The 17,548-nt window shown below is 34.8% G+C and overlaps 3 protein-coding genes across 3 annotated transcripts; all 3 read left to right on the top strand.

Moving 5' to 3' along the window:
• The first annotated feature begins 677 nt into the window (after window positions 1-677).
• LOC124832457 (putative 12-oxophytodienoate reductase 11) lies at window positions 678-2,369 on the top strand. The gene is made up of 5 exons (XM_088100739.1): window positions 678-772; window positions 846-986; window positions 1,077-1,207; window positions 1,294-1,443; window positions 1,517-2,369. The coding sequence occupies exons 1-5, from the start codon at window positions 693-695 to the stop codon at window positions 2,128-2,130; spliced, it is 1,116 nt and encodes a 371-aa protein (XP_087956865.1). The 5' UTR covers window positions 678-692; the 3' UTR covers window positions 2,131-2,369.
• A 3,662-nt stretch (window positions 2,370-6,031) lies between these two features.
• LOC148191858 (putative 12-oxophytodienoate reductase 11) lies at window positions 6,032-8,087 on the top strand. Its single transcript, XM_088101079.1, has 5 exons — window positions 6,032-6,301; window positions 6,384-6,524; window positions 6,603-6,733; window positions 6,855-7,031; window positions 7,128-8,087. The coding sequence occupies exons 1-5, from the start codon at window positions 6,060-6,062 to the stop codon at window positions 7,730-7,732; spliced, it is 1,296 nt and encodes a 431-aa protein (XP_087957205.1). The 5' UTR covers window positions 6,032-6,059; the 3' UTR covers window positions 7,733-8,087.
• Window positions 8,088-10,835: 2,748 nt separating this feature from the next.
• On the top strand, window positions 10,836-16,517 carry LOC124848736 (type IV inositol polyphosphate 5-phosphatase 7-like). The gene is made up of 13 exons (XM_088101078.1): window positions 10,836-12,027; window positions 12,216-12,306; window positions 12,698-12,772; window positions 12,904-12,988; window positions 13,087-13,191; window positions 13,272-13,962; window positions 14,083-14,276; window positions 14,350-14,458; window positions 14,566-14,714; window positions 14,877-15,117; window positions 15,783-15,873; window positions 15,977-16,156; window positions 16,275-16,517. The coding sequence occupies exons 1-10, from the start codon at window positions 11,998-12,000 to the stop codon at window positions 15,100-15,102; spliced, it is 1,755 nt and encodes a 584-aa protein (XP_087957204.1). The 5' UTR covers window positions 10,836-11,997; the 3' UTR covers window positions 15,103-15,117; window positions 15,783-15,873; window positions 15,977-16,156; window positions 16,275-16,517.
• Window positions 16,518-17,548: the final 1,031 nt, after the last annotated feature.

The following is a 17,548-nucleotide window of genomic DNA, read 5'->3' on the forward strand; positions in this document are numbered from 1 at the left end:
AAATTTTGCCCCAAAACGATTTTCTTTGTGTAATTATTTTATTTTATCATTTTGGGTTGTGTGGAAAAAAAATAAAAATAAAATATTGGTAGGTAATGTAATTATTGTAGCATGGGACCATCTCCCGTAATGGAAACAACATGTGATGCAGTGCGTGTTGTCTGTCAGATCCTCTACAGACAGTTATACATTACAACTGTGCAGTTAGTTGTGAAATTCATTAAGATTTTACAAATAATTTTTTAAATTAAAATTGAGAATAATTATTCTTTGAGACACTTAATTTGACACTACTCTTACTATTCTTTTGCTTTCTTTTTTCTTAAAAAATTATCAAATTTTATATTTTTATGATGATTTACCTTTATACTATGTGCATATGTCAAATGAATATGAATGTAGTGTGTAATTTTATTATTACTCTAAAATTAAATGTGGAAATAATAATAGGTTTATTTTAATATACAGTGTGTAGGTAGAGCAGGGGAGTGGAGGAAGAAAACGTGATGAATAAGAGGAAACTACTGTTACGCAATTGCAAACGTCACTCTCTTCTTCTTCTTCTTCTTCAAATCTGTCTGTTCTGTTATGTTTATAACAGCACCTCACCAACGCCACAGCTTCCCACTTCAAATTCAAATTCAAATTCAATTGAAGTCCAAATCAAATCATCTTCAACTCTCACAGCGCACATGGCTGCTCCCTCTCCCACCCACCAACCAAATCCGCTCATCACTCCCTACAAGATGGGCAGATTCAATCTATCACACAGGTATGCGTGTCTCTTCATTTCCACCCTCCTTTCTCTGAAAAGACAACTCCTTTCATTTTCATCGCTTTTTCAGAGTTGTCTTGGCACCACTCACCAGAGAGAGGTCCTACAAAAACGTTCCACAACCCCACGCCGTCCTCTATTATTCTCAGAGATCCTCCAACGGAGGCCTTCTCATTGCCGAAGCTACCGGAGTCTCCGACACCGCTCAAGGGTATTATCACTGTTACTCTCATTCTTTCTCATCTTCGTCTTCGTCTTTGCCTTCATACCCATTTGCACACTCACACCCCCTTTTCTGAAGGTTTCCCGACACGCCTGGCATATGGACGAAGGAGCAAGTGGAAGCATGGAAACCCATCGTCGATGCTGTTCATGCCAAAGGCGGTATCTTCTTCCTTCAGATTTGGCACGTGGGAAGGGTTTCAAACACAGGTCTTTTTTCATCACTTTTTTCACAGTTAATCCACATGGGCATAAAACTTTAATTTCAAGTTCAAAACTTTCGGGTTTTTCTACAGGCTATCAGCCAAATGGGCAACAACCCATTTCCTCTACGGACAAGGCAGTCATGTCCTCAGAATACACGCCACCGCGGCGCCTAAGGACCGATGAAATTCCTCATGTAGTCAATGACTTCAGAATTGCCGCAAGGAATGCCATGGAAGCTGGTAATTAATTTGCTTCGCATTCATCTTGCTCCTGCAATTGCTTCAAAACATCCTTCATGTTGTTTAATTGTAGGTTTTGATGGGGTTGAGATCCATGGGGCACACGGCTTCCTACTGGATCAATTTATGAAAGACCAGGTGAACGACCGAACAGACAAGTACGGTGGATCCTTAGAGAACAGGTGCAGATTTTCCTTGGAGGTTGTCGAAGCTATTGTTAACGAGATAGGGGCTGATAGAGTTGGTATTAGGTTATCACCTTTTATAGACTATTTTCAGTCGGGAGACTCAAATCCCCTGCAGCTGGGGCTTTACATGGCCAATGCCCTCAATAGGTATAACCTTGCTTATTTACACGTGGTGGCGCCCAGAATGGGAAGTATGGGAGGTAAACTCGAAAGCCCTCAGGGCATGGTGAGTATGAGAAAGGCCTTCAATGGCACTTTTATAGCTGTTGGAGGTTATGACAGGGAAGAAGGGATGAAAGCCATTGCTGAAAACAGGGCTGATCTTGTTGCCTACGGTCGTTTGTTCTTGTCGAATCCAGATTTGCCCAGGAGATTTGCTCTGAATGCTCCTCTCAATAAGTATGATCGCCAAACATTCTATAAAGGCCATCCTGATCCTCTTGTTGGGTATATCGACTACCCTTTTCTTGATGAAGAATGGAATGGTGTAGCATCCTAGGCTTTCACTAACCTCTTTTATCCTGCAAATTCCTCGTTGTTTGCTATTTTGTTGCTCAGATTTTCATTCACATGACATTATTATTCTTCAGATACTTGTATGCTAAGGATCTGTATCCACTTTAACATATGTTCTAAGTTGTTAGGGCATGTGGTATTTGGAACTATTCTTGTTGTAATAATATAGCTCTGTTCTTCGAAATTATCAGAGGCCAACGAGACTGACTCCTCTTATTTTCATTCCTTCTTCAAATATTTGATTAATGGTTTAAATAATTAAAACAATCACAATTAAGCAACTTGATTCAATAGCAAAATGTTTTAGAACCAAGGCTCGAAAATTACATATTCACACTTAAACAAGTCACTTCTTTTAGTTTCACTTTATTTTTTCAATGTTTTGTGGAATTTTATCCCGCAGAGTCTAAGTCTGGTTGAGTGATCTTGTTAAAAAACCTTTCACACTCAAGTTAGTGTTTAATTATTAATCAATTATTATATTTAAGTTTTAAATGTTTAATAAATACAATTAACTTCCTTTTCTATTTTACTTTTATATTTATAAGTTTTGAAATAAATTTTTAACTAATCCAATTACTGTCTAATATTTCATAAAGTTTGTTTTTAATATGTAAGACAATACGTAGATTGGTCTACAAAAAAACAAAGTTAGCATTATGAAGTTATCAGATTTTGTGTTGCTTTGAGATATGTTTGGATTTGATGAAAGATAAAATGTTTTCTTGATAACTTTTTTAATATTTATTTTGTAATGATTAATGTTTTTTTTAAACATATGAACCAATGAAATAATGAGATATAATTTATTTATGGTAAAAAAAATGGTTAACGAAAAAGTATCCTAACGAAAAAGTTGAAAAATTAACGCAATGGAAACAAGAAAAACACGGAAAACGAAAAAAAGAAAGTTATTGCTGGACTTTCCTTGGCATTACAAAAGAGGTATAAATGATTAACTCTACAGCGAGCTAAAAAGGAAAAAAAGTGAATAAGTTTACAAGTTTACCCTTAATTTGTATTATAAGTTATTCAAAATGGATAACGGTACTTTCACAACATTTTCTTTATAACATTTTAACACTGTTTACGTGTTATTTTATAATTAGTCCAAAATTATTTTATAATAATAATATTAATCATAAATATCAATATAGACCAATCACATAATGACACATAGATAATGTTAAAATGTTGTCAACAAAATATTATCAAAATATCATTTTAAAATAATCGAAGTTGAACAAATGAAATTTGTCATCACAATTACCGTTATTTATTTAACTTCGAAAGCTAAATCTGTAATATTTATTTTACAATCACCATTTTTAACATGTAATTATTAATTACATTTAAACATTCATAAAAACATTACAATATCACATCAGACACGTGGATCAGATTCAGAAAGAAAGATGTATGATAATTAGAATAGGGTTTGTTCAAACTCAATTCATTTGTGGATTGCCCAATTGTTTCCGCAATTGTTATTGTGGAGTGTCACATTCTGCACGGACAGTTAGCTGTGTTTTTAGAACATGAATTTCCTGCACCTCAGTACCTTCATCTGCACTCCTAATTTTACTTCTTTATCCTTCATTTAACAAAAAGTTAAAACTTAATTAATTAATGTTTCCTAACCACACTTCGAAATACGATTTTTAGTGATCACACTTCGAAGTGCGTTTTCTATGTTTCTGTCGCACTTTGAAGTACGTTTCTTATATATGCATGTTTTTCTTTTATTATGTTTTATGCTACGAATTTAAAAAAATGCATATATAATAATTAAATAATTACAAATAAATCCAAAATAATATTTAACAAAATTTACAGATGATAATTATAATTTAATTCAATAAAAAATTTAATAATTATTTCAATTTCATAAAAAATTAAATAAAATTAAATACATAATAAATAATATATTACAAAAATAATAATATGTTAAAAAATAAAAAATTCAACAAAATTTAACAAACAAATAAAATAATTCAAAATATATTAAAAGAAAACATTTTATTTAACAACTAACATAAAAAATTAAATTTATTATACTAACCTAATAAAAATAAAACCTAATAAAATAAATATATACTAACCTAATAATAAAAATTAAAAAAAGCTATAGTTTCAAAAACCTAACGGCATTTGAAATTCGGCAACAACTAATGCACTTCTATGTGCGGTTAGTCTGAGTCGCTTTCCGCAGATCCAAATGCGGTTTCTCTCCACCGCACTTCCAACTGCGGAAGTCTGTGACCAACAGCGGCAGCGTGCTCTCCGGCGACGAACACGAACTGAATCTCCGGAAACCAGAAACACCTAAGATTTGTGAGGAAAACAACCACGAAGGATGAACGTTGGCACAAGAGGGAGGGTGGTGGTAGAGGATACAGGGGAGAGAAGAATGGCAGAGGAGGAGGACGAAGACAGAGGGAGGAGTGATTTTGAAAGGGGTGTAGGGTTTGAGTTTGACATGCGACAGAGTTTCAGTCAACTTTTTAAAAATCCAAAATATTCTTGTTGACTGTGCCAGGGTATGCTTGAAATTAAAATATATTTTGGAGGTGCAGGACGAAGGCCATCAGGTGCAGGAAGAATCACTCTGACAAAATTGAGAGAAAGAAGTGCACAGAAAGATTTCTTAGATTAAGAGAAAGAGGTCAAAACAACAAAAATAAATTGTAAAACAATGTTTTAATAAGCTAAATTGTAATATTATAATTTTATTTTTATGATTAAAATTAATTAATCTAAAATAAAACATGACTGGTTGAAAATAATTTAAAATAAGTGTAAGTAATTAGTTTAAATAAAAAATATGTCAATTGATATTAAAATAAAATATAAGTGATTAAAGGGTATATAAAAAAATATTATCACTAAATCAAAACTAAATACATCTATATAATTTAAAAATATTATTACACTTACCGAAAACACCTTGTGTCAGACATTTATTTCAATCAACATATAACAAATAATTTCGTAATAAATAATTTTCAGATTTAATATTATTAAATTAATAAATAAACATTATTACAACACGCTCAAATCATTACATAAATTTTAATTTTTATTATCAAATAAGTTAATATTTTTAACAAAAATTCAATACCAATGATATTTAAAAATTTCATGTACAGTATTACGAAATAAGTTTTAATCCCCAAACCAAGTGTTATTTCTGAAAATGTCAATAGAATTCGGTTTCCGTCAAAATCAACTCTGACCTGTTTCTAGAACGGTCGGCATCATGTTTGCGTAACTGTTCAGAATTGGGTTGTGTTGAGAAAAAAATAATTAAAAGCAACGTAATATAATATAATTAATTTTGGTGTGAGCATCCTCGTGATGAAGAAAAACATCACTGTCCAATGTCACATCCTGCACGGACAGTTAGGGACGAAAACGGAAGGATGACGGAGTTGAGTTCGATTTTTTTTATTGATTAGAATTTTTATTCTCAAATTAAGATAATGTGATGATAAGTGGATTAAATAATAATGCTTTAACAATATTTTTATAATATTTTAAAATTATTTATGTGTTATTTTATTATTGATGATTATGATTATTATTATTGATTGAAATAATTTTAAATTATTAATATATAAATAATATTAAAATATTGTTAAAATATTTGGGTGAAGATGATTTAATATAATTGAGAGGAGTTTGCAAAATAACCCATCACTGCTTTCATGCCACGTAATCTCTGATTCTACCACTTACTCAACTGAACCCCGTTTCTTTCAATTGAACCGGTTCATTTATGGCTACCCTACCATATACGAGTTGCATAAATACTGAACCGTGTTTTAGTACGACAGGGAACCCAGAAAGAAAACCTCTCAAAAACGAAATAAAGATAGTTTGGTTTGTCGTGAGGGTTAAGCTGAACACGCAATGGCACACGTCACCCTTTCCGCTCCTTCTTTCATTTTATTCTCTTCAAAATCGTTAATTCGTTTCTCTTCTATTTATAGCTCCACCTTTAGATCCACCACCCCTACCTTCCACTTCAAATCTAATTCAAACAGAATCAACTTCAACCCTAACACCACCGCAATGGCCGCCGCCGCTCCTTCTCACCAAACAATCCCTCTTCTCACTCCCTACAAGATGGGAAAATTCAATCTATCTCACAGGTAGCATGTTGCTTCGTTTCTATACCTCCATTCTTCCCCTTCTTGTTTCGATTCACTTCTTTATATTTCATCGTTTTTTCAGAGTTGTATTGGCACCGCTCTCCAGAGAGAGGTCCTACAACAACGTTCCGCAACCCCACGCCGTCCTGTATTATTCTCAGAGAACCTCCGACGGTGGCCTTCTCATTGCCGAAGCTACCGGAGTTTCCGACACTGCTCAAGGGTATTTATTACTCTTATTCTCGTTCTTTCTCCGTCTTCGTCTTCGTGTAACACGTCTAATTCTCATCTCACCCTGAAGGTATCCCAACACGCCTGGCATATGGACCAAAGAGCAAGTGGAAGCATGGAAACCCATCGTCGATGCCGTTCATGCCAAAGGCGGTGTCTTCTTTTGCCAGATTTGGCATGTAGGAAGGGTTTCGGATTCAAGTAATTTTTCCCTATTCTGATTTTTTTTTCTTTTACATATAATGTACTTAATCCAGGTTTGATTTCAAGTTTAATAAGGCTGGGTTCTTCATTGATTGACTGCATTCTGATATTTTTACAGGTTATCAGCCGAATGGGCAAGCACCCATTTCTTCTACGGACAAGCCAATTCCACCAACGCCTCGAACTAACGGCCTTGGATATATCGAACACACGCCACCCCGCCGCCTGAGGACCGATGAAATTCCTCATATCGTCAATGACTTCAGAGTTGCTGCAAGGAATGCCATCGAAGCTGGTATGTAACTTTATTCGCATTTTGCTCCTACATATGCTTTTATCATTGCTTCACAAACTGACTACACTGACTTGCGTGTTGTTGTGGAAATTGTAGGTTTTGATGGGGTTGAGATCCACGGGGCACATGGGTACCTGCTTGATCAATTTTTGAAAGACCAGGCTAATGACCGAACAGATCAATACGGTGGATCCCTTGAGAACAGGTGCCGACTTCCTCTGGAGGTTGTTGAAGCTGTTGTCGATGAGGTGGGGGCTGATAGAGTTGGAATTAGGTTATCACCTTTTGCAGACTTTAACGATTGTGGTGACTCAAATCCACTACAACTGGGGCTTTACATGGTCAATGCACTCAATAAGTATAACATTGTCTACTGTCACATGGTGGAACCCAGAATGGGAACTGTTGGAGGTCCAGATGAAAACCTGACGCCAATGAGAAAGGTCTTCAATGGCACTTTTATAGTTGCCGGAGGTTATGACCGGGAAGATGGGATCAAAGCCATTGCTGAAGACAGGGCTGATCTTGTTGCCTATGGCCGTTTGTTCTTGGCCAATCCAGATTTGCCAAAGAGATTTGCTCTCAATGCTCCTCTCAACAAATATATTCGCCAGACATTCTACCACGAGGATCCTGATCCGCTTGTTGGGTACACTGATTACCCGTTTCTTGATGAAGAATCGAACGCTGTAGCATCATAGGGTTCTCACTAACCTTTTTTTCTCTCTACAAATTCCTTGCTATTTTCAATTTGGTTTGTGAGATTTTCATTCACATAATATTCTTGAGACACTCTGAATCCAGTTAACACATGTTCTAAGTTGTTAGGGCATTTAGTTTGTGGAACTATTATTGTTGTAATGATGTCGCTGTAACCCCTGCATGTTTTGGGCAAAAGCCACGGCACCCTGTTTTTGCAATACTCTGTTCTGTTCTCTGAAACGAGGGCAGAGGGGAGACTTGTCTCCTCTTACTTTTGTAATCGTACTTAAAACGTGTGATTAGTGGTTTAAATAAACCAGACAATCATTACATAAACAGACAACTTTCTCCTTTGATTCTTGGATTAAAAAAAGACTATATTTCAACAGCGAGCCAAAATAGGAAATATGGGCAAAAGGTACCATGCGATGCTAAAATAAAGTAACTAATTACATATTCCAACCACCAAATCACATATGAAGACAAATCATTACACGACGACGTATTCAAGAGTAAAGTAGCTTAAATAAAATAGAATAAATAATAGGAACGCTTTTTCTGAACAATAGTAGAGAGTCTTGTTACAAAACAGAGTTGGAAAATGTATTTCTAGTTTTCCTTTTTTACATTAATATTTCAGTTTACTAAAAAAAGAAAATCCTTTTTTACATGAACAGTGGTTCATTCTGTTTGTTTTTTTTTATGTAGTTCATTACTGGAAATGAATCTTTTCTTTCGACATTCTACATATTTAGTTGAGCTTGGGAGTTAGCTGATTTCTCGGTGTAACATAAAATAAAGTTTAAATCGTGATTAAGTAGGCACTGAATCCTCTTTGATTACTTGAATAGTATAAGTACAGTAAAAAATAATATAAATAGATAAATACTGAAAATAAAGAAGTTTATTTTCCTCTTAACTAAATTATTTCTTCATTATATATATTATATATGTATCGGTTGAATTGGTCCAAGGGTTGGTCGTTCTTCTCTCGTCCAAGTTTTTCCGAGACGTAATCCACCCTGACAAGTGATTGACCTGCAAAATACACTCTGACGTTCAAGTCAGATATGTTTTCAAGAGGTCTATATTTTATTAGGATAGAAAAGGATGTCTTTACTTGGGCTTAGGATAGAAAAAAACGTTTTTACCTGAGCTTAACCCTATATTTACAGAGCTTGTGACAATCAAGCTCATTAATTCGTATTTAATATGACAATAAATCCAATAATATTTGCTAATATACCTGCTAATTGTCCATTAATACCATATTCTTATGCAATATGACATGTCAATCACTCATAAATAGTGTATATTTACATTTAATATGGTTATTAAACGTATTAATTGGCCATTAATGATATTTACATTTCCTCATTAGTTTTTTTGAAAGTCGGTTGCCAGGTGATTGGATGGAAATTGTTTGGCTTTATTCATACCAAAAGTGTAGACACGTAAAAATGTTTCGGTTGAATTGGTCCAAGGATCGGTCGTCCTTCTCTCGTCCAATTTTTTCCAATAACGCAATCCACTCCGGCAGGTGGTTGACCTGCAGAAGACACTCCGACGCTCAAATCAGATATGTTTCATAAAGAAGTCTATATTTTATTGGAATAGTAAAAGATATTTGTACCTGGATACCAACTGTATATTTATAGGACTTGTGACAACCAAGTCCATTGATTAACCATTAGTTTAATATATTTTTGGGTCATATAACGTGTCAATCACTCATAAATACCGTATATTCGTTCTTAATATGACCATTAAACGTATTAATTGACCATTAATAATATTTACCTTTTCTGGTTTGCTTGCCGAACAACTAGTCGGCTGACTATTGTGGCTACTGATATCTCCTTCGCGGATTGGTCACTGGGTATAGTAGAATATATATATTCTATTTAATGTTTATTGAGTCTTTTAACAAAGTGTAGAATTTTGCATGATATTGAATGGATACAAATTAGCTTGATATAAAGATTGAATTGGGTGCACTGAAAGACTAAATCAGGCAATGATATAAGTTGTCTTGATCATGTCGGCCACGGTTCATATGTACTAGCATGTCATTACTACTATATGTTCACAATCATTACAGCAATGTTTATAAAAGAGTAAGCTAAAAATATTGGAACGAGACGAAGTTAAAAAAGAATATGAAAAATTTAAACCAGAGCATTCAGTATTTATTTAATTCTCTTTTTTAAGTAATAAACTAGCTTTTTATAAGTTGACAATTCTGTATCTCTTTAATATTTTGATTATTTTGGAATATAAGTTTTTACCCTCTAAACCTATTTTTGGTCATATCAGATTCATCTCATTAAAAAATGATTTGTTCCTTTTAATATTATAACTATAGATATTCGTTTTTAAATAACTTTATCACTCTAGCATCGATGACATCATCCCCTTATGACTTATTCTAGAAACAAAAAATCTCATACACAATTATGTATAGTGATAGCATCCCCTTATGACTCATTCAAGGTTATGTTCTACAAAAGAAGATCTTGTTTATTTTAGGTTGCCAACAATACTCAAAGATAGAAGACAAATAGATTAAGACCACAACCCAAACTGTGGGCCCACTTTTTTTTCTTTAGACATTTTCAATTACCATATATGGCCCAAATTTCCTTACTCTTTGCCGCCCCCATTCTTTCTTTTTCTTCTCTGTGTCCTCAAATAATTCCAAAGAGCCAAATTAACAACGAATAAACGCAACAATACTCTCAAAATCTAGCAAAAAGTAAAAGTGTGTCACATCATCACATCACCAACTCTATTCCCTGAAGGTAAGGATAGAACCATGTTAATGTTAGTGACTCCTTTCATTCATAAACATATATATTATATTCTTCACACACTAATTTATTTCCAACTTTTTAGTCACTATAACACACAAGTTTATGATGCTTAATAATCTACCAAACATTTTTGACACACTGTCATTGTTCGTTATTGCATCAGTTTCCTGAAGAAATTCACAGTTTTCGAAACTGAAACTAAATAGTGGTTCATTCTCTTTTGACAAAGTTCTTTATGGGAAAGAAATGCATGGATTATTGACTGTTTGAGGATTTCAAAAGCAGCAACTTGGACGGCGCCCGAGACTGTAAAGAAGAGAAAAACTCACAAAATGGTTCTGTTTTTTTCTTTTTTTTTTTCCTTTACTTTTCTATTTATCAACGGAGCATAAATTACTGAACGAGTGTTTATTTTTCCAGTTTCACGATAAAAATTGTGAAATATAGAACTTGTGTTTCACGTGGATGTATCAATTTTTAAAGTGAGATTTACCAGATTGATGTCTTTCCAACCAATGACAGCATACTATCTATGAATCTATATTCTATCACAAATCCATGGAAATATAAGACAGGACAGAATCAATGTTTGGAGTACCATGTAACAAGCTGTGCTACAAACGTTCCTTGTCTAACAAAAGACTAAGAAAAAAATACACACACATTTCACATAGGTAGAGACAGATACGTTTTCCAAATTAATAGATATATCACAACCACCCTTTTATCTTTTTCCACGTTCAACTGCTTTTGCTTTGGTCGGAAGACCGAAACTGGAAGAAAGATTACAGCTATAAGATACTGGTAGATCTCACTCACTTTGCTGAACAGGGGCAGTCTTTGTTCATCTGACCAAAACGTTAAAGCTAAACGACCTGTTCTGCCCCCTTCATCTTTGCCTTGTCTTCAACTGAGATGTTGCCATTTTAAAAAGTAAATATATTTAACCCTCACAGTACTTTATTCTGTTCAAATTTGATACTTGGTGGTTGTTGCAGAGAACGAGGCAGTGAGTTTTTCCCAAGAGAGAGAAACACATCTCTCTCTCTCTCTATTGCTTTGCTTGTCGTATTGTCTTGTTCCTCGTCTCATTTAAAGGCATTAAATACTTAAAAGGCGTTGCCTTTCTTTCTAGTTGGTGACATATTTACAGGGACCTTGTTTTCTTGTTCTTAAATTTTCAAGGGTGTGGTTGTGGCATCACAAGAGCGAAACAGAACATCACATTCACCCATTCTGCTGTCTCTCCCTTTCTCCTTTGTTGTTCTCAAGTTGAGAAGCTTACGAGAGTTTGTTATTGTTTCTATTTTCACAAAGGGTTTCACAAGAAGAGAATTTTGCTTCTTCAATTGTTGAGAATTTCGGGTCGCTTTTGGATTGCAGCATTTTCTTAATCTGTACTGGAGTACAACGTAGCATACTTGAGGGGCTGTGGAGGTGCAAGATTAACAATGAGAGACGAGAATTCCAAGAAAAGCAAGGTTTTTATTTTACCCTATTGTTGTTGACTCAACTCTGCTGCTGAAAAAAAATAAAAATTTCTCCTTTCGTTTGTCGGTTTCATTTTATGTTCTCCTGGGAAATGAAATTCTACATTTTGATTGTGTAATTTGCATATTTCAATCTTTGGCAACTTGTTAACTGTTTTGTGTGTTTGGGCCTGGTGAAGCTCTCATGGTCGAAGAGAATGGTGAGGAAGTTCTTCAATATCAAAAGCAAAGAGGAGGACTCCTGCCAATCAAATGGTGGTGCTTATGGAGGTTGGTGTTTTTGTTTTGTTTCCTTCAAAAAAGTTGCTTTCCAAAGTGATCGTTTTCAACTAAACTTGGGCACTAACATGCACATGCTTCAATCCATTGAGATGCTAACGCATTGTGGGGGTGAAATTAAGGGAAGTAAAAGAAAGTGATGCCATTCAGGAAAACGATGAATTGAAGCTAAAGTTCTAGCCGATTCTGTTTTTTTAAATCTACAACGAAGTTTGCCAGATTTTGATTGAATTTTTATAATCACAGATTCGTGCAAGCTTGTTTTAAACTACTCTTGTTAATGAAATCCGTTTTTGGTTGCATTCCTAGTTTTCTTTCTCCACGATTTTTTAACCTCTTATGAATTATAATTTGATGCATTGTAACTTAATTCCTTCTCCAGGAGGTGACGTACAATACAGAAGCAGGAAAAGCTTCTCCGACAGAGAGCCTTGCACAATCAAAAAGAGCAAAACAGGTACAGAATTACGAAGTACCCAAATCCTTTCTTTGAATAATTACCCATTTGAAAATTTTCTTCCTTTTCTCTTGTTCTTTTTAGCTTAACATTTGTAAAAGGTGTTTAAAATCCCTCATTGTATTGTGCAGAGAAGATTGGCAGGAACACGGACCAGGTCAGGCGAGGCAGAGTTAGTCTTGACCATCCTCGAATTGTCGATGTCCATAACTACAGGTATGCTTTTCCTTTGACCTTACTTTTTCACCAGGAAAAACAAATCTAGCTTTGATGACTCCAATTTCTGATGAGTGCTTCTCTTACTTTATGAACAGCGTTTTTGTTGCTACGTGGAATGTGGCTGGAAGATCTCCACCGAGAAATTTGAGTATAGATGATTTGCTTCATGCCTCACCACCTGCAGATATTTATGTTCTTGGGTAGGATTTGGTACTATTTAAGGTCATGTTTTTTCCAAGCAACCTTAATACTAGTTGTTAACGACACATTTGCGTTACAGATTTCAAGAGGTAGTTCCCTTGAATGTTGGTAACATCTTAGGCGCTGAAGACAACGGCCCTGCCAAAAAATGGCTTGCTCTCATTGGAAGAACCTTAAACAATCTTCCTGGTTCTAGTGGAGGTGGTGGGTATTATACACCGTCTCCACTGCCTCAGCCAGTGGTAGAATTAAATGTAGATTTTGAGGGATCGGCTAGGCAGAAGAATTCCTCACTCTTCCATCGTAGATCGTTCCAGACAACTTCTAGCAGCTGGGGAATTGACAATGATCCTTTAACTACGCAGCCTCGACTAGATCGAAGATTCAGTGTTTGTGATCGTGTAATGTTTGGTCAGAGGAAAAGTGACTTCGATCCCAGCTTCAGATGGGGTTATAGGCCCAGTGACTATTCCAGAGCAAGTGACTACTCCAGACCCAGTGACTACTCAAGATGGAGTTCATCTGATGATGACAATGCCCTTGGAGATTCGCCAAACACAGTCTTATTTTCACCATTGTCTCATGGTGGGCCTGCCTCTACCGAAGATGGATATGGCATGCCAAGGCGTTCCAGGTACTGCCTTGTTGCAAGTAAGCAAATGGTAGGAATATTTCTTACCATATGGGTGAGGAGTGAATTGAAGGATCATGTTCGAAACATGAAAGTGTCATGTGTTGGCAGAGGATTGATGGGTTATCTTGGAAATAAGGTAGTTTTAATTCAGTCATCATTGTCCTTGTTCTAACTTTTCGTTTCATATACTGATGGAAAATGTGTTGAATAATTTAAATATGTTGACATGAGAGCTATTCTGCCTGTGTATTTTCAGGGATCCATCTCAATTAGCATGTCTCTACACGAAACAAGCTTTTGCTTCATTTGTAGCCACTTAACCTCAGGACAGAAAGAGGGTGATGAACTGAGAAGAAATTCTGATGTGATAGAGATTCTTAAGAAGACAAGGTTTCCTCGTGTTCATGGTCCTGAAAATGAGAAGTCTCCGGAGACAATCCTCGAGCATGAGTAAGAACTTCCTTTAGAGATTCTTGAATTTGCCTATTTTGCATCATGTTTTAACTTTGGATTATTTCCTTAGTCGAATTATATGGCTTGGAGACTTGAATTATCGAATTGTCCTCTCCTACCGTTCTGCTAAGGCTCTTGTTGAAATGCAAAACTGGAGAGCACTATTGGAGAACGACCAGGTACATTTACACAGCTCTAATTTCTAATTTCTCTTTTACCTTCAACTGGATTGCTGGCAAACAAAAACAATCGATGTTAACATCTATCTATATTGTTCTTTTTGCAGTTGAGAATAGAACAAAAGAGAGGTCGTGCATTTGTCGGATGGAATGAAGGAAAGATTTATTTTCCTCCAACTTACAAGTATTCAACAAATTCAGATAGATATGCAGGAGATGACATGCATCCAAAGGAGAAAAGGCGAACACCTGCTTGGTAAGATCATCTTCTGTCACCTAACCAAAGAAATAAGAATTAAGAAGAAACATCCCAACCCCATAAAGGCTATAAAATCAGCAATTATGGAAAGATTATTTTTTCAATGTTGCAACTTATTTCAACTCATTCCAATGTGAATGAATATGTTCCTTTTTATAGGTGTGATCGGATACTGTGGTATGGAGAAGGTCTCCATCAATTATCCTATGTCCGTGGAGAATCAAGGTTTTCAGATCACAAGCCAGTTTATGGCATATTTTCGGCTGAGGTTGAGGCAAATCATGGAAGGTTGAAGAAAAGTGTAAGCTGTTGTTCCAGGAACCGAATCGAGGTGGAAGAACTCTTGCCATATTCCCATGGATATACCGAACTTAGTTTTTTCTGATATATGGGATTTCAGGTACATTCTCAATTCCAAAAACACAAGATTCTTGCTTTTGTGGCAAGCTTAGGTACCTAAAATGATCTTTTTTATGGAAAATTCTTGCACATGGCATGTGCAAAGCAATGACCCCCTTCCTTCCCCAAAGGGCTATCTATGAGGCCTTTTTCTTATTTTATATTATTGGTTAGACCACAAGTACAAAGGTTCAGAAGCTGCAACTGCAACTGAGTTATATTATATTTGAGCACAATAGTCTGGATTTTGATGTGTTAAATTAAATCCTACCTAGTTTTACCTTTCTTTTCAATATACTCAAACTGATTTCTTCGATCCGTTAGTCAAAATAATCAGAATGTGTTCACTGCATAGTCTTCTGATGAGTCTGTCTCAACCTTTTCTGCTTTTATGTCCTTCCCCCTCCTCCCCTGTTACTGTCATCACAATTGTTTACCGAAAAATGATTCTTTGACACACCTAAATTTTTTACATTCATTTGACAGTGTCTTTTCTTACTTTTTACTCTATTCTTTCTTGGAAAAATACAAAAGTTTACACTTTTATGATTATTTTATCATTATACTCCGTGTCAAATGAACGTAAAAGTGTGTCATGATACCATTACTCTTATTTACACTCTACGAAATACAAAATCTTACATGCATGCACCTATCACTGTTCAGGACTTGGTCAACAAGCCGGAGTCACCTCACTTTGAAGAATGTTATTTATGGAGATTGATAGAAACAACCCATTTCCCACATACCGAAAAAGGTTAACTCTTTTCTTGTTTCTGCTTTTTTTCTCAACCTCTTTTGTCTAATTTGAACTTTAACTTTTTCATTGTGAGGTGCTAACATGTAATATTTTTATACAGTCATGCCTTGCCTAACCCATGATCAGTACAAGTTACTCATCATCATCATCATCTCGTTAGCATCTCACGCCAGCTTAAATACTGTGCAACTGTGCATTATCTGATAGCCAATTAACAAACACACAACTTTACATGTCTCAAAACCCTCTGTGTTCATTGGCACTCTTGCACAATCATTGGGTACTACGTTATTCTTTTCTTGTTAATGTTGTCTTCTGTTTTTATATGTTACTGGTGAGACGCACGCCGCACGCATACTCATGATCAAACCTTTTCTTTTTTCTTTTTTGTTGTGCAGGAGGCGGAAAGAGACCATTTTTTTATTTAGTTAATGATTCTTTAGTTGTTTTTTGAGAATGTTCATGATGGCTGAATGAAGTTGAAAAGTTCGTCAACATAATCATTAGGCTACTAACTTTTTTGTCCCGAGTGCAGAAAAAACATGAATTTTGATTGATGTATACTATATATTGATTGCTACAGTGATGAAAAAGAAAATGTAATTACAGAGATAAAGGAAATTTGTAGCTAATTATAGATTTATCTGATAAAGGTGTCTTTGATATCAAATAAGATTCCTCTGCTGCTGCGTGCTCTTTTTTTTATTGTTGTGATCATTAACAAACTCGAAAGGCTTAAATGGCTTTTACATGGAGATTCTGATTCTGGTAAATTTAATAAATAAGTTATCCAGTCATATAATTAGTCTGTAGGAACTGTCAAACTCGTAACAGGCAAGAACATTGATTAAACTTTTGAAATAAGAAAAGAAAATCAAACCAATTATGGTATTAAATTTGATGAGCTTTTGGTAGAAGTAAAAAGGAGAGAAAGAAAGGTTTAATGATGGTTTTAATTACAGTGTTCTCTACTTTTCATCAAATTTGTTGTTGAAGAAGCAACAAAACAATAAGTGTAGCTTGCATGTGTTATGAGAGTGTTCCTTGTGAGCTTGATTTTAAAGAAATAGATAGAGTTTTGATAGAGACATTGCAGGCTGCATATTTTTTTTGTTTCATTGATGTCAAAATATGAAAAAAAAATTCATTAAATTTTGAAAGTCCAATGAAAATTTTTTCAAAAATTTTAATAGATTTCAAAATCGGTTGAAGTCTTTGAAAATTAGAGATAAAAGATGAAATAATTGGAGTTATAGAAGGAAACAACCCCATTATGTGACCATTTTTTGGACCACAACTTTTATAGTAAAAATCTGACTATGGACAAAAATGGTGGAAGCCTAATTCTGGCAAACATGCGTTCTTCCTTTTGGTTGGGAATGAATGAGACATTAGGAAAATAATCTCTTAAAAGAACGCTGAAAACTGTATCATTTAATTTAGGTTATAAGTTTCTAGTTTAATCCTGTATTGATAGTATACAGTTAGTTATAGATTTAAATACGGGCTTTGGCCAATGGGCTGACCTGCCAAGCCCATCACACAAATGAATTATGATCTCAATAATTATTAATATAATTTTATTTTATTTAGAAGACAAAATTTTTTCATAAGTATTATACAATTAGAATTGATAATTTATTTTATGTATACAAAAATACATAAAAAATAA

This window comes from Vigna umbellata, chromosome 10, assembly GCF_029865625.1.
Source record: "Vigna umbellata cultivar VRB3 chromosome 10, Vumbellata_1.0, whole genome shotgun sequence".
NCBI classification, from domain to species: domain Eukaryota; kingdom Viridiplantae; phylum Streptophyta; class Magnoliopsida; order Fabales; family Fabaceae; genus Vigna; species Vigna umbellata.

Coding starts and splice junctions, on each gene's coding strand:
- LOC124848736 (XM_088101078.1), top strand. CDS start 11,998: ATGAGAGACGAGAATTCCAAGAAAAGCAAG. Junction 13,192..13,271: donor GCAGATATTTATGTTCTTGG/GTAGGATTTGGT, acceptor TTTGCGTTACAG/ATTTCAAGAGGTAGTTCCCT. Junction 14,715..14,876: donor AAAAGGCGAACACCTGCTTG/GTAAGATCATCT, acceptor TCCTTTTTATAG/GTGTGATCGGATACTGTGGT.
- LOC124832457 (XM_088100739.1), top strand. CDS start 693: ATGGCTGCTCCCTCTCCCACCCACCAACCAAATCCGCTCATCACTCCC. Junction 773..845: donor AGATTCAATCTATCACACAG/GTATGCGTGTCT, acceptor TCGCTTTTTCAG/AGTTGTCTTGGCACCACTCA. Junction 1,208..1,293: donor GGGAAGGGTTTCAAACACAG/GTCTTTTTTCAT, acceptor GTTTTTCTACAG/GCTATCAGCCAAATGGGCAA.
- LOC148191858 (XM_088101079.1), top strand. CDS start 6,060: ATGGCACACGTCACCCTTTCCGCTCCTTCTTTCATTTTATTCTCTTCA. Junction 6,525..6,602: donor GTTTCCGACACTGCTCAAGG/GTATTTATTACT, acceptor CTCACCCTGAAG/GTATCCCAACACGCCTGGCA. Junction 7,032..7,127: donor AAGGAATGCCATCGAAGCTG/GTATGTAACTTT, acceptor TGGAAATTGTAG/GTTTTGATGGGGTTGAGATC.